This window comes from Daphnia magna, linkage group LG4 (assembly GCF_020631705.1).
Source record: "Daphnia magna isolate NIES linkage group LG4, ASM2063170v1.1, whole genome shotgun sequence".
In the NCBI taxonomy this organism is placed as follows: Eukaryota; Metazoa; Arthropoda; class Branchiopoda; order Diplostraca; family Daphniidae; genus Daphnia; species Daphnia magna.
In genome coordinates this window covers 12522340-12543921 of record NC_059185.1, presented here as the reverse complement: position 1 = coordinate 12543921, position 21582 = coordinate 12522340, and the positions used below count along the sequence as shown (strand labels likewise).

The following is a 21582-nucleotide window of genomic DNA, read 5'->3' as shown; positions in this document are numbered from 1 at the left end:
TGAAAAGAAATAACATTTGGCGTCCTTTGAAATTGTCACGTAGAAAACGAATCCCATTTCCCGAAATGTTAAAAGTGGAAAGATGCGGCTTGTTTCAGGACATAGTCAGCTGTTTCTCTTCGAATTGCCCTTTACTGTCAATTTCTTTAGAGGGGGCGTATTTTCGATGGAACAGTAGATTATCAACTGTCACATTGTTGCGTTTGTGTACATTAAGCCCAAAAACTGGAAAATAGAAAGCCTTTAATGAGCTGGACGCTTCCAACCCGTTATTTTGTTTCCTTAAAAATAACATTTAAATTTTCCCGCGTATCTCAACCAACCGTCTCATAGAAAAAACGAAAGTTACACGCTATTGCTCATCTTCTTTCTTCTCTTTTCTTTTCAGACTGGCTGGAGCGAGTGAATCTCGAAATAGTGTAGCATTTTGAACATTTAGTTTAAGATGATGCAATTTTATAGTCAATAGAGAACGTTCCGGCCTGGATTGAGTACCGCAACGGACTCTAAAATATAAAAGTTCATCTCTCTCGGTAGCAAAAAATATTACCCTTACGTTGTGATTAAGTCATTTATTTAAATACTAGATGAACATCCCTATGTGCGTATCCAGAAAACGTAACACAAGTGTAAGGCATTCATATAGTGGACAGTGGAATGGAGCAAGGAAAACTTCAAGGTACCACATTGTTTCAGTGTTCATTGACAATTATTGATTTTTTTATTTCTTCCTTCTTTAAATTTACTAAAACTTTTAAATTGCAAATTTAAAAATGTCAAAACTTGAAGTTTAAAAAAATAATAATTTTTAAGAAAATTTTCAAAATAAAAATTTATTTTGATTTTTAATGAATTTTGCCTCATCTTACATATATACTATATATGTATTTTATTGGATTAAATTGCTGGATATCATATATATATGTATGATATACAAATATATATAATAAATATAATCAGCCAATCAGGAAAAATAGGTTCCTCGTTTCGTTTGAAATTCTCGTAGATAATAGATGCTAATTGTCCGCAATCTTCTATCGGTAAGTTGCGTTCAGAGTTTAGGTTATCCTTCTTCCAGATCAATTCCAATATTGCGATTGTACCCCGCTTCACGGCAAGTGCTTCCTTGTGCAATTTTGGTTTGAAGATCCAGAAGTGTTGTGAAGTCCGCTTGCACTCTTTCAAAAGGATGTCTTTATTGCTGGCTCGATGGATGACGTAATGCGTTGGAAATCGCTCAAACGACCAGTAAGTTTCCACGTTCGTTTTAAAAATGACAAAGGAATGATGGGAAAGCAATCCAATACGTTCTAAGATGGAACACATCACGACATACGCAGAAAATATATATACAGGTAGAACTATAAAGAAAAACATTAATGTTTTGAAGAAAATATCCGATTGGAAAATTTCCTGTACTATAGAAAACGGTAAGGTACTAAGCCCAACCACAGCCGTTATAATAATGGCTGCTAAAATAACGCATTTTAGTCGTGCCGCAGTATAAAGCTGAACCTGAGATAAAGTCTCTGAAGCGCTTAAACGTTGCACTTTACAAAACAATTTATCCACGCTCATGTAGCAACTACTTGCTGAATATCGGGGTTGATCGGCAGCTTCATCAAAATAAACTTGATCATCGCACTTTAATTTAATGCGATTAAAAACCGTATCAGCAAATTTTTGACAGTTCTCATCAAGAAGATGGTAAACATCGTTTAAACAATCTTTCCTCCAAATGTAAATGATTAATTCGCAGATTGTTGTCTTCCCGCCCTCAGTTGTTTTATTCTCTTTGATGCTTGTCAACGATGTCGAATCAGTCGTTCGTATTTTCCTTTGGTACATGTCACGAACGCTCTCTAGTTTCTTCGAACGTTGAATCGTGATGCCTTTGGTGTTTTTCTCGATCGACCACCACCAATCGTTCGTTTCCATTACGACAAACGCGTGATAAAACATTGCGTCTATCAACTGCCACGAAGAGAGCGGATTGCTGTAGATGGACGCTTTTTTTATCTCTTCATCCGTGTCGATCAAGTTTACCAATTTGTTTCGAAGTTGGTCATCCGTAATCCAATAACCACCTGTGTCAGATTGATCGGCACCAGGATCAAAATACAATTTACAGGTGTAGTTGCCACCAGTAGACGCACTTGGTGATAGTGAAAGTGACATTTTCTGTTGCTGCTGGGATTAATTATTCGGTATTCGTCTAGTTAGCACTTTTAGCGTGAACTAGTGCCTATGAGGCGACGTGTTGATTGACACGGGAACGCTTTGACCACCACACTGGTCTCAAATTCACGTTAAAGTTATATATACACAGGATATAGAACGAGCATCAGACCTTATCTTCTCCACGTCATTGCAATTAGAAGGAGATGGTTGTGGGCGACTTATCTCGGGATGGTGATTAAGATGTAAATGTCATATTTATTTATGTCAACATGCCGTCTGTCGACTGTACCAAAAAACCTATAGCCGTAACTTAAATGTCCGATTTGGAAATGTAAGCCTATCCGCCTATCGTTGGTGGTCCTGCAATAAACTGCGTGTAATACGTTTTGCAACACAACGGGCTTAATTCTGACCTAATCGTAAATATTCGCCGGTAAATGCTGAGCTAATAAATAGCTTAATGGCTACATCTTGTGGCCTTTTTTCTCTGGTGTATGTCGGCTCTGGGGTCCAATTAAAACTTTTGATGTACGTCACATCGCCATACGTGACCGGCATTTTTCTTTGAGAGTATTTTTGCTTCGACATGTATAATTAGAACTGTTTTCATGATGCTTCATGAAAATTGCGTGTTGTATAGTAGGGGCGTGTTTACTGAAATGAATGTGAAGCCGCTTATTGTTTCGACTATTGCATAGTACCCTTTAACTTCACAAAAGTTTAATTAATTTTTATGTGTATGTTTCCATAGTAATTTCTACTTGCTCTTCTATTGGAACCTGTTACCTGTTGCACTCCGATTGAATTGCGCAACGTGTAATTTTCCTAACGTCAAAATCCACTAGCAAACTCAACAAAACAAAAAACGTAATAACAGCCATATGTTTTGGCGTTGTTTAAAATGCCACACAAAAGCCATTCTTATCCTCCAGCTCCTACTTTATTGAAGTTTCACGTTGTTTGATATTTAGTGGCCGATATGAAGAAATTTATTCGACAAATTTTAGTTACCAAGGCCAGAAAACCAAAGCGCCCGAAAGCGCCTTGGCCTCGTTCCTTCCTTTAGGATCGGAAGGGATATCAGGTAAGTCAGGGCAAAAGGGATAGGAGAGAAAATGATCCATGATGGCCGCCATAGCAAACCCTTACTCCTTTTTTTCAAAGCACACCTGTTTGACTCAAAGTTGCACACCACATGGACTCATTTTCAGTTGCAATTTGTCCAGTGGTTAGCGCTCCCTCAGTGGCAGGAGGATGTCTGCGGTGGAACAGTTGATTACCAACCGTCACATCCTCACTGCATTTATAGGTGATGGAGCAGTGAAAAATTTCAAATGGACGATGCAGAGAAATAGAGAAAAGAACTTTTGGGTGATAAATTGTTTTTTTTATTTATCCAACAGTGAAAAAAAATATATATTGAATGTGAATGTTATTTACGATTGCAGATGAGGCAAAGAAGGTGCAGAGAAATTAATGGCACTTGGTGATTGATAAGCGGTTGGAAAAAGCCAATTTGCGTAAGCAGTGCAAACTGGGCAGGCATTCCCGTTTGGTGAGGAAACTCACGCTGACTAGCCGGCCATTAGAAGTTTATGGAAATGTGCGCATTCGAGACGATACGTCTTTAAATTGTTGGAAAAGGACCAAGTAGAGTGGCAGTTTTCCCGCAACTGACCAGAAAGCTATTCCCAGAAACCAGATGTGACGTACTAATTGCGTTATTACAACTCAATATCGCTGGGCATTTGTTAAACGTTTAGCTTATAGACATTCGCTAATTAATCGTTTGATTTGTTCCACTGAATGCGTCGTCTTGCCATCGTATTATGGCAAAATCTTGTCTTCGTGAGTCTTATTTTCTTATTCCTCTCAGTTGCCATCTAGCTCTTACGTCTCATCGTTACAGCTCATTAATTTTCGCTTTCCCATTTTCAGGTTTTGCCCACATCAGTTCACTTTTGGCTGTTCAAAACCCAAGTTTTTTGGTCGAGTCCTCATCTTTTCATCACTTTGAAGAAAGGCGGCGTTCACCGAATTTCTTCGTCGCAAGCAAAGATGAATCAGATCGTTAAGAAGACAGGTACTTTCCAATTAGGAGCGTCGTTTACACATTCCCTTGCTGATAATTGGTGTCAAACGGTGAGCGAAATTAGCCAAACTGATTTCGAGTGGAATGTCCAGCTTCCCTATAAAGAATATTCAATGCCTTCTATGACATCATCTACCGTCTCATCGGGAGCATATTGTACGTGGACTCTTAGCCTCGGTGACGATGAATCAAATATCAAGATTTTTTTGTCTATCCAACCCGGCTTGGATCATTCCAAAATCGTTCATCACCTTCGAGTGAGCGCCGGAATTGCAGACAAGAAAGGCAACCTGTCTTTCGCAAAAACGACCTTGATAGACAGAAATACCGGAAGTAGTTTTGGCAATGAAAATGATATCCTAAAAATCAATAAAGAAGAATTATGGAAATCCGACTGCTACGAAAAGGATGGCAACTTTACCATCTATTGCGCTGTCGCAGTTTGGGCTTTGAAGGAAACCAAATCAGGCTCTTTATCAAAAATCACATCTAATATTTCCGATAATGAGTTTGTTCAAACGCAGCTTAAACAACTTCTTGAAAATCAGACAGCACAAGGTGACGTTATCTTAAACGTTGGGGATCGAATTTTTCGTGTCCACAAGAACATTTTATCTGCAAAAAGCCAAGTATTTGCTGACACGTTTTATCAGAGAACACGAGAGAAGTTGTCGAACCCCATAGATATCCAGGACGTCGATCCTGACGTCTTCCAAGCGGTACTCGTTTACATCTATTCCGGCCGGATATCTCCCGGAACAATGGAGAAAAAGGCTGTCGGTGTTTTCGTAGTAGCGGATAAGTATTCGATTTATCATTTGAAAACCCGATGCATAGCTCATTTGATGAAGAGGATGTCCGCTGTCAATTGCGCAGAGTTGCTTGCAATTGGCGATCAGTCTCATCCAGCGGCGCGTTTGAAAAAGTATGCGGTTAATTTCCTCCAGCATTTCCTGTTTTTGTAATGGTGACCGATGAATGTAGCGGATGATGAAAGCTCGTTTGGTTGTGTGAATCGATTTAAACGCGATGTAAACTACCTGAAGCTCTCAGATGTCTTATCATAATGTATGAAAAGAATGTATTGTCGGATTAAAGTTTGCTAGGAATTTATCTAGAATTGGTCTGTTCCAGAATTGTTGCTTTAATAGTGTCACGTGTTTTCTATTTGTATGCTATTGTTAGATCTCCTTTTCTGTGTTGATTGAACAAGGAAATTGAAAAATACAAAGAAAGGTGTACCAAGAAAAGTGAATCAAGTGAATTTTATCTGTGGTTATTAACTCACAACTCAAACAGGGAGGACGGATGAACCGATGTCGGAGGAGGCTGTTGGCATTCATTTTTCTCACGGATCGGCCAATGATATCGAACCAGTTACCCCGAGGCAAACAGGTGGCAGATTTGGTTTGTGTTTTTTCACTCATGTGCGTTAAAGGAAAGGGAAGGGAGAGAAAGAAAATCCAAAATGGCTGACCTTTTGCTAGTCCCTACCCTTAAAACGTCGGCAATTGGAAGGGCAGATTTTGTTTTTCTTCACTCATGTGCGTTAGTGGAAAGGGAAGGGAGAGGAAAAAAATCCAAAATGGCCGACCTTTTGCTAGTCCCTTCCCTTAAAACGTCAGCAATTGGAAGAGGAGGATTAAAAAAAGTTCATTTTGTTCTGGTGCTTCGCTCTGAGTAGGTTGTTCACGTTTTGATCATAGCCTGGCCGATTCTCTTCCCTCTGGTGTTGTTTCACTAGTTAACATCGTTTAAAGTGTTCATTATTCAAGTGAAAGGTATGTGGAATATCTCTAGGAAAACAAATTTCTAATGACAATGTCGAAACCATGCCATTTTTGCTACGTAGCTGTTGTCTTTCCTATAATCATAGTCATTACTTGCATTACTTGCAAGAGATGTGACTGATGTTTATAACTTTTAAGTCTTTTTCACCCTGTTCTCTCATCATTCCCCAAACACATTACATTTACCTTCTTGTCATCGTGGATAGTTTGTCCATGGCCACGACCTTATCAAAGTTTTTCTTCGTGCTCTTTGTTGTTATTTTGTTAAGAATGTTAGTCAGAGTGTGTATCTTATTTATCATTTTACCATTTGCAGATTTTGCACACCACATTGGTAGACGTTTTGCTTTCATGGGCAACAGTTTTTTTGGTCTCTTCCGGTCCATATCATCACTCCAAAAGAGGAAAATATTTGCCGAATTTCTTGCTAAACAAAAATGAATCGAAGCGCCGAGAAATCATTTACCACACAACTAGAAGAGACGTTCATACCTTTGTTTGCTGATAATTGGTGTCAAACGCTTAGCGAGGTCACGACAACGGATTTCAAATGGAACATTCCGTTTCCGTTTCTAGGATATCCTCCGCCTTCTATGAAATCATCCCGTTTTTCATCAGGAGACTTTTGCTTTTGGACTCTTGATCTTCAGCAGGCCTCATTAAAAGACCAAGTAAATATTATGCTTGAATATCATCCCGGCGCAAACAACACTATAACCGGCGGTTCCGCTCAAGTGATCACTAGAATTCAGAATAAACAACGCGATATATTTCCCACAAAAACGGTCGTTATTGTGAGTGATGGGTTGGGTTCATTCAATCGACATGAGGTGTCTCGTTTTTTTAAAACAAATTTTCCAAAATCTGTTTTTTATGAAGAAGAAGGCAACGTTACTATCTACTGTACTGTAAAAATGTGGACTTTGAAGGAAAACAAATCGCGCACGTCTTCGTCTAAAATTGCGTCCGATGTTTGTCACAATGAATTAGTTTTGACCCAACTTGAAGAACTATTTAAAAACAAGTCGCTAAGTGACGTTAAGTTAATCGTCGGAGGGCGAACATTGCACGCCCACAAGATCATCCTATCAGCAAGAAGCAAAGTGTTTACTGCCATGTTTGAGAATGAAACAGCAGAGAAATTGTCGAACAAGGTAGACATCCGGGACATCGATCCGGACGTTTTCCATGAAGTGCTCGGTTACATGTACACTGGCCGGATGTCTTCTGGAACGCTGGAGAAAATGGCAGTCGGTGTTTTGGCGGTAGCGGATAAGTATTTGCTGGATCAGTTGAAAGCTGAGTGCGAAACTCATTTGATAAACAGCATGTCCGCCGACAATTGTGCGGAGCTGCTTGCACTTTCCGCCCAGCCTCATCCAGCGATGCATTTGAAAAAGTATGCTTTTGATTTCCTCCGGCGTTATCCTTCCCTTGTGATGGCGACCGATGGAGGGAAAAAGGCGAAAGAAGAGAAACTCCTTTGGTGGTATGAATCCATTGAAATGCTGTGCAGTCAGAGGGTATTGGATGCCGAGCATTAGATGAGAAATAACTGCACTGTTCGAATGAAAATAATCTGCAAAAAAATTAATCTAGAATCGGTCTGTTCCAGAATTCTTGTTATAAGTTGTGTTTTTTGGATATAGTGAAGTTACGTCTCCTATTCATCTCGTGGGCTGTGTCGACTGAACAAGGAAATTGAAATATACAAAGCAAAGTGAGTCAAGTTCTTTATCCCCCGCTGTTAATAATTTCTTTAAGGATCACGGATGGACCCATGTCTGCGGAGGCTAACTGGCTGTTGGCATTCATTTTCCTCACGGATCCAGGAGATTCCGTAATGGATCGTCCATGACACCGAGGGAGTTACCCGAGGCAAACACTTGGCAAAATTTGGTTTCATTCGGATGCGTTAGGGAGGTTGAGAAAGGAAATCAAAAATGGCCAACCGTTTGATAGTCCCTCCCTTTAAAACGTCAGAACTTGGAAGGTCAAGTGTGGGAAATCCATTCAGTTCCGGTGCATCTCATTAGTGGCTCGTTCTCATTTAGATCATCTTCTGAGCCAATTCCCTTATCTGTGTTGCTGTTTCATTATTAGTTCTATATCGTTGGAAGTGTTTGGCATTCAAGCGAACAGTAAGGATATTTTTGTATTCAAAACCAAGTTAAATTAGATATTAGTCGTAACAATAGTAGACACATTTAGTTGACTGAAATGACACTGCGGAGACTCTTGAGTGCACTTACGTCACGTTTGTAAGAATCGGACGGGGAAAAGCGGATGCATTTTTGAGCTTCTCTTATCGTCATCAGCCTCTGTGGCCTAATGGATAAGGCACCGGCCTCCTAAGCCGGGGATTGCGAGTTCGAGTCTCGCCAGAGGTACTCATATAATATATCATTTACATATTACATGTCAGCGGATATATAGAATCTATTTTTTAATATCGGACTGTAACGTGAGAGAAAAGGATCGTGTTGATCACGTGGATGGCCCGTCCTACTTGAGTCGTTTTTTAAAATTTGGATTACTTATATAGATCGCATAATTAGAACAGCAAGTTATAGGGAGGTTATCTCTATAAAACGGAAAAAAAAATTATTGCTCGTTAATTGGTCATCTTCTTTGCTCAGTTCATTTCAGATTAGCAGCAGCGAATGAACCACGAAATGGCAGATGATTTTGGACATCTTTGATGCAATGTGGTTCTAGTCAGTGGAAACTGTTACGGCTTGCGGAGTACCGTCCCGGATCGCAAGGTATGAAAAACCATCTTTCTATACCTATTTGCTAAATCACGTTTGACCTGCCCAAATTCTAAAGCAAAAGACTATTTTTAACATGGCAAAGAATAGCGAAAGGGGGGAGTGGAGTGAGCTAACCCAACAATTATTTCGTCAAAGTTCTATTCCAGGATGCAGAAATGACGCTTTAATTAAATTTAATCGCTGATGCCAAAGGCGGTTCTTCGTTGGCCAAACGCATAGCTCTCAGTTATTCGGAAATCAATCGTTTCTGATTGTTTCGCTGAAATGCGTCGTCTTATTGTCATCGTGGATAGTTTGTCCTTGGCGAGGACTTACGGTAATCAAAGTTTTTCTTCTTTCTTCTCAGTTGTCATTTAGTCCTTAAGGCTTGTCGGAACGAGTTATTTGTTCCTCGCTTTACCATTTTCACATCGAGTACCGTTTTGCTTTAGTGAATAAAATTTCTTGGTCTGGGGACGGTGTCCGCCGAATTTCTTCTGCTAAGCAAAATGAATCAAATCGATGAGAAAGCAGGTACCACACAAGTAGAAGAGACGTTCAGACCTTTGTTTGCTGAAAATTGGTGTCAAACGCTTAGTGAGGTCACGACAACGGATTGCGAATGGAACATTCAGTTTCCTTTGCTAGAATATTCTCCGCGTTACATTGAATCATCCCGTTTTTCATCAGGAAACTATTTCTTTTGGAATATCAGAATTTCTTCCTGGACTGATGAAATATATTTTGCCCTGCAGATGGAAAAAGGTGAGAGCTTTTTTGAAATCCTCTCACACTTTCAAGTGATCACTAGAATTGCAAACAAAAAAGGCATTTTGCTTCCCATACATACGGGAATTTTTAAGTTTTATTCTAGCCGTAACAGTTTAGAAAGTCCGCGTGTGTTTAGTTTCAAAAGAAACGAACTTCAAAATTCAAAATTTTATGAACAAGGAGGCAACGTTACCATTTACTGTACTGTCAAAGTTTGGACTCCAAAAGAAACCAAATCGGGCACGTCTGAAATTGCTCCCGCTGTTCATCATAACCAGTTAGTTCTCACTCAGTTTGTAGAATTTTTTGAAAACAAGACGCTGAGTGACGTCAACTTAAACGTCGGAGGACGAACATTCCATGCCCACAAGATCATCCTAGCGGCAAAAAGCAAAGTATTTGCGGCCATGTTTCAGCATAAAACTGCAGAGAGTTTGTCGAACAACGTACACATCAAAGACGTCGATCCTGACGTTTTCCGAGAAGTGCTCCGTTACATGTACACTGGCCGGATGTCTTCCGAAACGCTGGACAAAATGGCAGTCGGTGTTATGGCGGTGGCGGATAAATATTTGCTGGATCACTTGAAAACCGAGTGTGAAACTCATTTATTGAACAGCATGTGCGCCGACAATTGTGCGGAGCTGCTTGCACTTGCCGCCCAGCCGCATCCAGCGATGCATTTGAAACAGTTAGCAGTTGATTTCCTCCGGCGTTTTCCTGCTCTTGTGATGGCGACCGATGGATGGAAAAAGGCGAAAAAAGAGAATCTCGTTTGGTCGTGTGAATTGATCGAAATGTTGTGCGGACGGAAGCTTTTAGATGTCTAGCATTAGATGAGAAATTACTGTGTTGTCCGATTGAAAGTAAACTGTAACTGTAAGAAATTAACCTGGAATAGATTTGTTCCAGAATTGTTTTTTCAGTTGTGTGTTTTTTTATAATATGCTAAAGTTAAATCTCCTGTGCAGTGTTAAGGGAACAAGGAAATCGATAAATACACAGGAAAATGAGCCAAGTTTTTCATCCGCCGCTTTTAATAGTTTCTATAGGGATCGATATAGGATTGAATAAATTCTACAGCGACTGCGGAGGCTGGCTGCCTGTTGGTATTCATTTTGCTCACGGATCCAGGAGATTCCGCAATGGATCGTCCAATGGGGCTGTGACCATTACCCGAGGCAAACAGGTGGCAAAATTTTGTTATTTGCCAAAGGGAAGGGAAGGGAGAGAAAAAGAAATTCATAATGACCAACCGTTTGCTAATAGCCCCTCCCCTTAAATCGTCAGTAGTTGGAAAGGTAAGATTGAAACTCCATTTAGTTCTGGTGCTGTCCTCTGAGTGTTTGTTTACTTTTTGATTCTCGTCTGAGCCAATTCCCTTTGCTGTGTTGCTGCTTCATTAGTTGGCATCAAGTTCTGCACGTGTTTAGCAATAAATAAAGAAGGCCACTTTAAGGTATTGAAAACACAATTTTCTAGCAGTTAAGTCTGTTGGCTAATGATCGAAGCCATACTATTTTTGAGTACGGAGCCAATGGCATCAAAGAGTTTCTTATGTTTTTAATTATTTGTTACAAACGTTTGTTTCTTGGGCTAATCATTCTTTCTTTTCCAATTTTCTTGTTTCCGATCGACATCCTCTAACGAAATGCAAAGATTATTTTTTTGTCCAATCGTTAAAGCCATTTTCTGCCTTAATTTTTGTTGTTGTCTATTCTCGCTGTTACAGTTCCTTGTTGTTTTATTTCCTATTTTCTGTTTATTCCAGCATCGGTCACTTACTGCTCCTACAAAAAAGAATTTTCTTGATCGAGTCGGCACTGCGTTACATAAAAAAAATAAGGCAGGCTCCCTCATTTGCTCGTAACAAGCAGAAATGGATGGGATCGTTGTGGGAAGAGTTACGCTCATAAAAAAATCAACGTTCAGACCGTCACTTCTCGACGATTGGTGTCCAACGGTGACCGAGATTTCCAAAACAAAGTTCGAATGGAACATTCAGTTAGCGTTTCTAGACAATCCCACCACTTCTATCAAATCGCCCCGCTTTTTATCGGAAGATTATTGTGCTTGGACCCTTAGCCTCCGTGATACGAACCTATTCATTGATATTCTACTGCATTTGGAACGAGGTGCACAGTATTCCGAAATTGCTAAACCCATTCAAGTGAGCACCAGGATTGCAAACAAGAAAGGCGAATCGCTTTATCCTTCCGAAAAGCTGACCGTTTTTCCGAACGATCTAATTTCCTCTGACGAAGACATGGTGTATAGCATCGATAAACAAGATTTTAGGAAACCAAAGTTTAATGGAACGAGAGATAACTTAAACATCTATTGTACTGTCGAAATTAGTACTTTAAAAACCAAATCGGGTTTCTATTAATCTAAAGATTCATCCGACATTCGTCGGAGTCAATTGATTCTGACGCAGTTGGAAGAGTTTTTAGAAAACAAAACACTGAGTGACGTTAACTTAAATGTCGGAGGGTGAGTTTTTCCTGGCCACAAGATCATCCTAGCGGCAAGAAGCAAAGTATTTGCCGCCATGTTCAATCATAAAACAGCAGAGAAATTGTTGAACAAGGTAGACATCCAAGACGTCGATCCTGACGTTTTCCAAGAAGTCCTTCGTTACGTGTACACTGGCCAGATGTCTCCTGGAACGCTGGACAAAATGGCAGTTGGTGTTTTGGCGGTGGCGGACAAGTATTTGCTGGATCAGTTGAAAGCCGAGTGCGAAACTCATTTGATGAAGAGGATCTCCACCGACAATTGCTTGGAGCTGCTTGCACTCGCCGCCCAGCCGCATCCAGCGATGCATTTGAAAAAGTAAGTAGTTGATTAGTTCCGGCGTTTCGCTTCTCTTGTAATTCGCTTCTTAAAGTAATTCATCCGCCGCTGTTAATTCATATAGGAAAGACGGATGAAACGATGTCGGCGGAGGCTGTTGGCATTTATTTTCCTCACGGATAGGCCAATGATATCGAGAGAATTACCCGAGGCAAACAGGTGGCAAATTTGGTTTCTCTCGGATGCGTTAGGGAAAAGGGAAAGGTAAGAAAGAAAATCCAAACTGGCCGACCGTTGCTAGCCCCTCCCCTTAAATTGTCAGCAGTTTGAACGGAGGTTAGGGTTGATAAGTTCATTTAGTTCTGGTGCTTCCCTTCGATTGTTTGTTCACTTTCTGAGTTAATTTCACATTCCATGTGATGCAGTTTCATTAGTTCTACGCCGTTGAAAGTGATCATCATTCAAGCAAAGGTAAATGTGGGGTATTTCAAGAGAAACAATTTTTTAGCAACGAGGTCGAGGCCATGATGTTTGTGCCACGTAGCAAATGTCTTTCCTAGAATCAGAGTTTCTTTCATGTCTCATTACTTGTAACAGTAGTGACTGCTGTTCATAACCTTTTAATCTTTTTCTTTCTGTTCTCCTGCTATTCCCCTATTGACAGATGCTAAAATGTTTTTATTCCCTAGTTGTTTTTGCCTTTATTCTGTGTAAATTCATCGTTTTTCAAACATTTGCCACGTTCTTAGATCCTTCTTCTATTTTTCTCCCTACATGTGCACAACAATTTGAACCTTTCTAGCCCTCACTTTCTCACAAACGTCTTCATTCGTCTTCTGCTCTTCAAAGCGAATAGTTGAACATTTCACTTGGATGACGTTCAGCAAGTCACTTGCTGATTCTTCTCAATCAGCAATGAACCAAGTTGCAAAGAAAACATCATCTAGTGAACCAGTTAAGCCTTTGATGTCCCAAAATTTGTGTAGTACCGAGTATGAAATCGATAAAGTCGATTTCGAATGGAACGTTCGAGTTGCTTGTTTTGAATCCTTGAATGAATTTTTTGGATCTCCTTCCACGTCTTTTTTCCCATCAAAAATAAATCCTTGTATGAAGTGGACATTAACATTTTCTGAAGATAGTCCTGGCTTCAGAATTCTGCTGGAGTCGTACACGCCGCACTCGGATCTTGCTGTTTTGGACGAACCTGTTCGTGTCAAGGTGTCGCTCTTAAACATCAAACGCGAGATGCTGCTCCCGAAAGTGACTGTTTTACCGAAAGGTTCCAAAGTATATCATGAAGTTCTTCATCTGGACAAAAAAACTCTTAACGAATGCCTCCAGAAAGATGGAAGTTTCAGCATCTATTGCGAAATAGAAATGTGGATGTCGAAAGAAACTGGCTCGGGCGTATTCTCTTGTCCAGGAGCTTCACGGGATGTCGAAACCGTCGTACCTCAACTTGATCTGCAAGTTCCACCTAAAAAGAAAAAGATACGCCGCAGGAAGGAAAAGAACTCGATCGAAGAACTCTTTAAAAAGATGAATTTAAGTGATGCTACACTTGTTGTCGGAGGCCGCGAATTCCAAGTCCACAAGACGGTCATTGCTTCCAGAAGCCCAGTTTTAGCCGCTTTGTTTAAGACACCAGGTGAATCGTCAACGCGTGTGGAAGTCAAAGACGTCGATCCTGACGTGTTCCAGGAAGTCTTGCGTTTCATCTACACGGGTAAAGTACCCTTGGACAAGATGGCGAAGATGGAACCCGAAATCTACGTTGCTGCGCACAAGTTTCAGCTGGATGCCTTGAAATATGAATGCGTTAATTACAAGGTTAAATAAAGTCATCTGGTAACTGATTACTGGAGACTCCCGATCAGCGCCTTCCAGCCCAAATGAAGTGGCGTGCCGTCAAATTTTCCCAGAAGGACATTGAAGAGATTCTGCTACACCTTTAAACGGAGATAAGAGTTCAGAATTCGATGGATGTTTGTTAGGGCTGGTGGAGAGTTTAATTGACTTGACCAACAAGACCCCAGATTTCCTGTAAAAACAAGTTAATCGAGAAATAAAAGGCATCTAGAAAAATGGAAAATGTCATCATCAAATTTTTTCCTTGTTGCATCGAGTGCCATTCAACTTTTCAACTAACAAAATGAATGCAAACAAACCACGAAAAAAAAAAATTTGCAAACCACAAAAAAAAAAAACCTAATTGTTCTTGTTTTATCATTTGCATTAGAGTCAGAATTCCAAGGCAGTTCCGGTGGCTTAAAATGTTCAACTGGAAGCGAACTTGTCTCGCCCGGAGTCATTGGAACTCAAAAATATGTAACTATCGTTTAAATTTTTTATGTTGTTTGCCTTGTTTTGAAGGTCTTGTGTAGCAAATTATCTTGATTGTTGTTCTTTTTCTGTGCAGAATAAATCCAGGAGGACTGCTAATGCGATTCGACTGCATGATGAATCACAGCAGCAAGATGTGCGTCTAAATTCCCCTGCAAAACGTGCGACTAGCCATATCCTTTTTGGAACAAGTTCGATCCTGAACTTGCTCTGTGTCTTTCTCGACGAACTGCATATAGAACTTTGTTTTCCTACTTCAACATCTTTTGGAAGTTTAGTGGTGAGTACGTTGAATGGGCAGGTCATTAATTTTTTCACCAAATTGGTCATTTTGGTTATTGACTCTTGTTTTTTATTTTAGATAAACAGCCTTCACCAAAGTCTGGTGCTCGTTGAAAGACTGGCAGACACGCTTGGGATGACGACTTTTGCGATAATCATCGAAGATGTTCTGGAAAGAGACTCGTGAAAGACTTTCGGAGATGTGGAAAGATTAAGCTGAAGAAAAACTGGCGACAAGTTTGGTGGAGCTTTCAACGAGATTTGCTCAATCCAGAGAAATATTCGTGAATATTTTGACCAACCAACTCCATGATAAATAGCTTTAGACCGGGATTGCACAACCAACGTTCATCGATTCTTCTTCTAATTAAAATGGTAACACGAAAATTAAACACTAATGTTTACTTAATCTTCCTTTTTTCATTTTAATTTGTTCCGCATATTGTTTCCATCGTTTTTTAATTCGCAAATATTACGAAATTCGTTATTTAGCAGTTGACGACAATTGGGTTTCATTTGGCGTTCGAAATACTTTACGCCTGCTATTATCTAAATCACGGGAAAGGGAATTTTAAGAAAGAAATACAAATATGAGTTAATTCAAATAAAGCTAGTCAATTTAGAAGTCTGAGGAAGTGGGTAAAACGTAATTGTATTCTTTGTTGGTTTTTTGCTTAATTCTATTTAGAGAAATTTTCTTCGTTATTAGTGGCAGATCGATTGGACTGGATTGCTCAGCTAGAATCATCTTTGGCTGATTAAATTCATGGTTTGAGCCACTAAATAGGAGAGCTCCCATCCCATGGGATTCTCTATTGTGATGCTATCCAGTCACGTTTTAACCTTCGCATTAGGGCCAGTGGCGTTATTCAACGATGATATGCCCACTTCGGTTCCCTGATGACAACCGCCTTCGCAGTTGCAGACCAAGATGTTGCATCATCCAACACCGCAGTAAGAAATTCCCGTTTCTTTCCAGGAAGAGGCTTTGGTGATGGAAACAGGGGTGATTTCACCCGATGGATGAACGGATAGATATCAAATGGAATAGGAAATCTTGATAAAAAGATGCACTGAAAGAACTTTGTTAAATCACTCGTAAAATCGCTCTTGTAATCGTTCGGTAAATCACAGATATATCTGGATAATACTTACTAGAACAACAAGTGATTACGAAATGATGTCATTTTAGCGCTTCGGACCAAAATGAGCGTGGTTGATGGTGAGTTCATATTGTTTTTTGTTTTTTTGTTTTTTTCGTTTAAAAAGTAGATCGTTGAGACGGACATGTTTTGTATTTATTTATTTTTTTTCATCTCCTAACTGATATCATAATTCTAGTTTTATATAAATTATTTTCTTGGCATAATTTGTAACTAATTGATCAGATGTTTTTTGTCACTGATCCTGTCTGGACCAACGTAAAAACGATTTTGAAACTTGCGCGGGTTTATTTTCGTATTTCTAAAAATCAACTATAGATGGCGTGGCGACAACAACAAAACAGATCGTTCCAAATTAGAAAGTAGTCTACCTCTCTACCATGAAAGGTAAGGCGTTTATGTAACGAAATATCAATAAATTACATTTGAATCAGTCAATCAGGTTTATTAATTTTGTTTTAATAGAGTTGAAAACCAATAAATTTGGCATCGCTGTTGGTGTGTCTTACATTTACGGATAGAAGAAAACAAGGTCATTCAACGTGGTGATCTCGACTTGCTGCGTTTTCATGGTCGTGACGATTCTTTGTGCTGGCGTTTTCTTTTCATTGTGACAGTCATGTGTCTTATCAGTTGCTGCATTAATTGTGAAAAAAAAATGTGTGAATTACGTCGTCGATGGATTGGTGCTGAACAGTCTGTGGACGAGCCTAATGCTCCTTCACCTAGTGCACCATGTTCGTTTTTATTAACAAGTGAAAAAAGTAAACGAAATGACAAAACTATCAGCTGATTGCCATTCCGTGGTATTGATGTGTGCTGTGTTTAAATAAAAGAAATTCTCTATTCCACTTCCAGGTGAGTCTTTAGACATTTCGTCTCTTTTGTTTGCATGTGTAATTGCACTGTGAGTATAGAGAAACCCCTGAAACCTTGACGACTCCCAGTCTTCGAGATTTGTTATTGCAATCGTTTCCGTTTTCCTTTAATTTTTGAAGAGGCCAACTCCCCTAAAATGTAGTAAAACAATGCATTTGATGAATCGTTGCTCAGATACGACTATCATACCCGCCTTTATTTTATATATGTATTTTCTTCTATTTTCATCTTTCCATATTTTGCTGCCCTTTGTGCTCAACAAACGTGCGACTAAATGTTATTTGTTTACCATGGGCCATAGTGATTGTTTTCATGACAAATTAATGTAATTTTTAAATATACTTGTAAGTTTTCATTGGGTTTCTATCGTTTTTGCCTTCGTTTCATCCAACAGAAATGTTATATTGTTCTTTCTCTTGTTTTCGCTGAATGTCCCAACAGTTCGTCGGTTTTGTTTTCGTATTGCTATCAACTGGAGAACGCCATCTGTTATCAGCTTATCTTGGTTCTATACTAAACAAAAAAATCTTGGTCGTTTAATCCGTAGAAAAAACTAAATCATAGTAAGTAAATGCCCTCTGTTTCTGAAATGTTAGGATTGCAGTGTCATTTCAGGGAATTCAAAAATTGGTCTAGAGCAGCATCAAGAACACGAAGACAGGAGAAGCGAGCTAATTAAACGAATATCTGATAGTCATTCCATTGAAATTCTTCGTTGAACGTGATTGTTAAAATATAGTTTTGTCGATTTAACATCAATCGGGAAATGATTGCAGGACCTGAAATCAATGACAACGATCCGTTGCCATTAAACTAATATCGTAAAAATTGTACAATTTCCGTAGGATGCGTGTCAGTAATGCCGGCTCATTGTGTTTCATTACATCAATAAATTCCCGATAGATGACGCTGAAGAAGTTGATTGACAAGTCATTAATTATTTTTTACTTTAGTTTCTCAATTGTTTTCGGCTGAAATATGATTGTGTCAATGTGATATTGTGTTTCGAACAAATGTTGTGAATTGCTCTAAATATTGTTGTTATCGCCATTAGCTGTTACAACAAAATATATTTGATCATCTTACTTGAAATAATTTTCCATTACTTTTCACAGTGTCTATGTGTAATAGTATTTGACCATAGTATGCTGAAGCATTTTACATTCCAAATGTTCCAAGTCTTTCAATCACAAAGAAGGTTGTCCTTTAATATTCCTGACGTGTAGCTAACCACATGGCCACTTGGAGTTGGGTACTGGCAGAGATTCAAGCAATACATGTCGAGTTGCCAAGGTAGCTTAGCCGTGTTCGCCAGAACATCACGTGGCCACATGGAGTGGGGTAGTTGGGCATGGATCTAGGAGATGCACCGTCAAGTTCCCAGGGCAGCTGAGCCGGGTTGGTTCCCCAGACCACCACGCCACCACTTGGAGTGGGGACAATGATCTGGGGGATTCACTGTCAAGTTCCCAGGCCATCGTCCGTCCGTTGTGCCATGAATGGCCCGTGAATCCTCAAGTCAACGCTAAAAGAAAAATTTTTGGCTCTAGGTTGGTTTTGCGTTATTAGGAAGAAAAAAACATAAAAATATGTGAGTAGTAGCTCAGTGGTAGAACACTGGCACGGTAAGTCAAAAGTCTAGGGATCTACTCCCACATAGACAATTTGGCAATAAATTTGTTATTTTTGCTTAAATTGGTATTTTAAAAGAAAAATTATGGAGGAAGAAAAATTTTGGCAAAAAAATTTTCCGGAAAAATATTCCACCGGGAAAAATTTTGGCAAAAAAATTTTCCGGAAAAATTTTGGCAAAAAAATTTTCCGGAAAAATATTCCACCGGGAAAAATTCCCCCAAAAAAATTTACCGGGAAAATTTTTCAGTAAATAAATATTACAATAATTCATTATTGAAAAATAATTTCATGTAAAATATATATAACACAGAAAATTATATTTGAAATTATGTTTATTATCAATTCGATATACATTTAAAAAACAAGTTATTAACAAGAAATAAGTGTGGTGTGTCGATTATCAGGGATTTTTTCCAACACATAATACAACATGAGACTTTACGAATAAAGAAATTTCCACATTAACATTTTTACATAAATTCTATCATGTGAAAATACTCTTTCCACGCTGATTGCATTGAACTTGGACCCTTCATCCCCCTGATAACATTACAAATGGAGTACACATCATGTCCATACAACGGACATCACTCCCAAGTATTTCTCTTATAACCACCGAACGGCCTGCCACAACACAGGCTTATCACAAGTCAAGTAAAACAGGGCCAAAGAATATGACAAGGATGTACTGTTAATTTTAGTAAAAGAATATCTTCGGAATCGTCTTCAACATAAAGGATATATTTCTACATCTAACACGTCAGTCCCATTTTGTCAAACTCTTCGACTAAGACGGATGCCAAGTAAACCTACAAATCAAACAGTAAAAAAAGAAATTTAATGATTAACCACAAATAAATAACTTCCAACAAATTAACTAATTCCAAATTTACCATGTAAAACTACTCGGTTACTTCGTGGATACTTCAATTGTCAGAACATAACACCAGCCACTGTCAAGAGGATGACATAGCACCATGTTATCCCAATTATCAACCAAGTCGAATGGTCATCCTAAAAAAATTTCAAATCTATTAAAATTAGCGAACTTAACATTGCTTACCCAATCTGACCACCAACATTCCCCTTACCCCACATTTGTGCGATGTCCACACGAGGACAACCCAAGTAGTACCTACAGATCTAAGACCATAAAAAGAAAATCAATTCCCAATTCCCACAACTGTCAAAAAATTCTCATTCAATGACCACCAAGCAGGAACAGCGAATATCTGGTAACAACGCAAATGCATAATCAACACATGAAAAAATTCACATAAAACTCACCACCACGGCATGTAACAAAATCGAAAGGGCAAACAAGCTTCACAGACCTTGTCAAAACCAAGTTATATAATTATTCTACCTATAAAAAGTTATCACATGGAATACGTAGAAAGGAAATTTCTCAATTCATAACACATGAATAATCGGTTTTGTAAAACATGCCAAACTTTAGGATAGAATTAAATAAGAGTTAATCACACCTTAAAATATCATATAGTATTTAACTCACCCAAAGAAAACCACCACAGGATAAGACAATGTGATCAAGACAAGCAAGCACATTGCGCTTTGTCCAAATGCCAATTAAGCTATCTAAGTGACAACCAATAGATCATTCTAAAACATTCAGCTTAAATTTTAATATCCACAACAGTGAACCACAGATTGGGAAACCAGTCTATTATTAACAGAAACTAAAAAAAAACAATCAAGCAAAGAGTGAACTACAGTAGCAAACTAATATAAAAGTCAAGAAAAATGGTCCATGAAGCAACAGGCTAACTCTGAAAAGAATCGAGAATTAACATAGGCTTACGGAAACAATGAAAACTTCCCTGCCAGCATTCTTACCACCACCAAATAACCACAGTGAAAAGAAGAACTTTCACTCACAAGCACAACTTCTGCAAACCTGGAAGAAAATGGCTTTATAGAAAATATCCTTATATACTTACTGAATTAATGATTGAAATCCTCACTTGTTCTTTTTCAAAGTATTTTGTTAACGTACATAAATTTTGTTTTTAAATATTTAATGGTACTTTCCATGTGGAGTAGCACGTCATCAAGCTGCATCACCACCAAGCACTGGTCAAATTCATATTTGAATTCCATCATGCCACAATCACAAAGTACAGATAGGGTAGCCCAAACTGCTTTGGCAACAAGTAGCTGACAATAGAAAAAAAATTTTCACCTTCAATCACTGTTTGCAATGTTTAAGAAACTCACTACCACTAGAATTCCATTGTACAGTGCAGCCTCATGGACAGCAGAACAAACCATCAGAAAACTCCGTTAAATGCCTAGATATCTTAATTCCACCTACTTTGAAACAATTATCAAAATTATTAAATTACACACATAACAAGAAACTTACTCTTACCAATAACTGGATTTCACAATTCAATCTCGACTACCGTATCACCTAAAACACACTAGCCACCTTGCCATGACCACATGTTTGCAAAATAACTTGTCAAGTGTAGATTTTAAAAGCCAAGCGTAATTAATTTTGAGTGAATATGCCCAGCACAATCTTAAAATTTAAGTTACTTTGACTTCCTAAGCCAACACCGTGCGATCTGTCGAAATGCAAACTGGGATCATCTAGTCATGCTACCTAGAAAGGAATTTTTTAGTTTGTTAACTGAACACAAATGCGGTAACTTAAATAATAACTAATGATAAAACGTAAGAATTTTGACAACCACATTCTGGTAAAAAAAAAAAGTATTAACAAAAAGCTGAAAGAAAATTAAAATACGACAACGTGTATACTTACAACCAGCAATGCCGACGATCAGCGTCGAAAAGAATTAAACTCGTGGTGCAGGGCTTTATATAAGTTCTCTTCCATGATCGACAGGCAGCAAGTACAAGCTTTA

General features: G+C 38.8%; 5 protein-coding genes, 2 long non-coding RNA genes and 1 other non-coding gene across 21 annotated transcripts in view; 6 read left to right on the top strand and 2 right to left on the bottom strand.

The window, feature by feature from the left end:
* The window catches only part of LOC116933250 (speckle-type POZ protein-like B), a 64308-nt gene extending 58780 nt beyond the window's left edge, over positions 1 to 5528 (top strand). For 6 of the 8 annotated variants that reach the window (XM_045171739.1, XM_045171738.1, XM_045171745.1 and 3 more), the window contains one exon: positions 4120 to 5528. In XM_045171739.1, coding sequence (XP_045027674.1) covers positions 4120 to 5238 — 1119 coding nt within the window. In that variant the 3' untranslated portion in view covers positions 5239 to 5528. Of the gene's footprint in view, positions 1 to 2281; positions 3553 to 3629; positions 4030 to 4119 lie in introns of those variants that run through there. The other 2 variants (XM_045171740.1, XM_045171741.1) reach the window with 2 other exon arrangements.
* Positions 913 to 2178, bottom strand: LOC116920275. Its single transcript, XM_032926445.2, has one exon. The coding sequence runs from the start codon at positions 2176 to 2178 to the stop codon at positions 913 to 915; it is 1266 nt and encodes a 421-aa protein (XP_032782336.2).
* A 260-nt stretch (positions 5529 to 5788) lies between the features above and the next one.
* Positions 5789 to 7792, top strand: LOC123466402 (speckle-type POZ protein-like). The gene is made up of 2 exons (XM_045171746.1): positions 5789 to 6054; positions 6380 to 7792. Exon 2 carries the CDS (start codon positions 6501 to 6503, stop codon positions 7605 to 7607), a length of 1107 nt encoding a protein of 368 aa, XP_045027681.1. The 5' UTR covers positions 5789 to 6054; positions 6380 to 6500; the 3' UTR covers positions 7608 to 7792.
* LOC116920386 (speckle-type POZ protein-like) lies at positions 7654 to 10601 on the top strand. 2 transcript variants are annotated; one of them, XM_045171761.1, is made up of 5 exons: positions 7654 to 7783; positions 8713 to 8828; positions 8973 to 9153; positions 9269 to 9581; positions 9768 to 10601. In XM_045171761.1, exons 4-5 carry the CDS (start codon positions 9326 to 9328, stop codon positions 10415 to 10417), a joined length of 906 nt encoding a protein of 301 aa, XP_045027696.1. In that variant the 5' UTR covers positions 7654 to 7783; positions 8713 to 8828; positions 8973 to 9153; positions 9269 to 9325; the 3' UTR covers positions 10418 to 10601. The 2 variants fall into 2 exon arrangements, with proteins under 2 accessions (XP_045027696.1, XP_045027695.1); XM_045171760.1 differs by having other exon boundaries at positions 8973 to 9581.
* Trnar-ccu lies at positions 8381 to 8453 on the top strand. The gene has a single exon. It is a non-coding gene; the product is annotated as a tRNA-Arg (tRNA).
* A 1923-nt stretch (positions 10602 to 12524) lies between the features above and the next one.
* Positions 12525 to 18148, top strand: LOC116920474. Its single transcript, XR_006644846.1, has 7 exons — positions 12525 to 12854; positions 14626 to 14714; positions 14806 to 15009; positions 15091 to 16233; positions 16493 to 16561; positions 16640 to 17032; positions 17899 to 18148. It is a non-coding gene; the product is annotated as an uncharacterized LOC116920474 (long non-coding RNA).
* LOC116920356 (speckle-type POZ protein-like) lies at positions 12866 to 14473 on the top strand. Its single transcript, XM_032926576.2, has one exon. The coding sequence runs from the start codon at positions 13257 to 13259 to the stop codon at positions 14223 to 14225; it is 969 nt and encodes a 322-aa protein (XP_032782467.2). The 5' UTR covers positions 12866 to 13256; the 3' UTR covers positions 14226 to 14473.
* An 854-nt stretch (positions 18149 to 19002) lies between the features above and the next one.
* On the bottom strand, positions 19003 to 21570 carry LOC123470997. Of its 6 annotated transcripts, none has more exons than XR_006644788.1 (7): positions 21480 to 21570; positions 21081 to 21317; positions 20927 to 21022; positions 20674 to 20866; positions 19780 to 20606; positions 19582 to 19702; positions 19003 to 19497 (listed from the first exon to the last, which is right to left on the bottom strand). It is a non-coding gene; the product is annotated as an uncharacterized LOC123470997 (long non-coding RNA). The 6 variants fall into 6 exon arrangements; XR_006644790.1 differs by having other exon boundaries at positions 19582 to 20478; positions 20546 to 20606; XR_006644792.1 differs by having other exon boundaries at positions 19582 to 20478; positions 20546 to 20606; positions 20706 to 20866.
* Between the last annotated feature and the right edge of the window lie 12 nt (positions 21571 to 21582).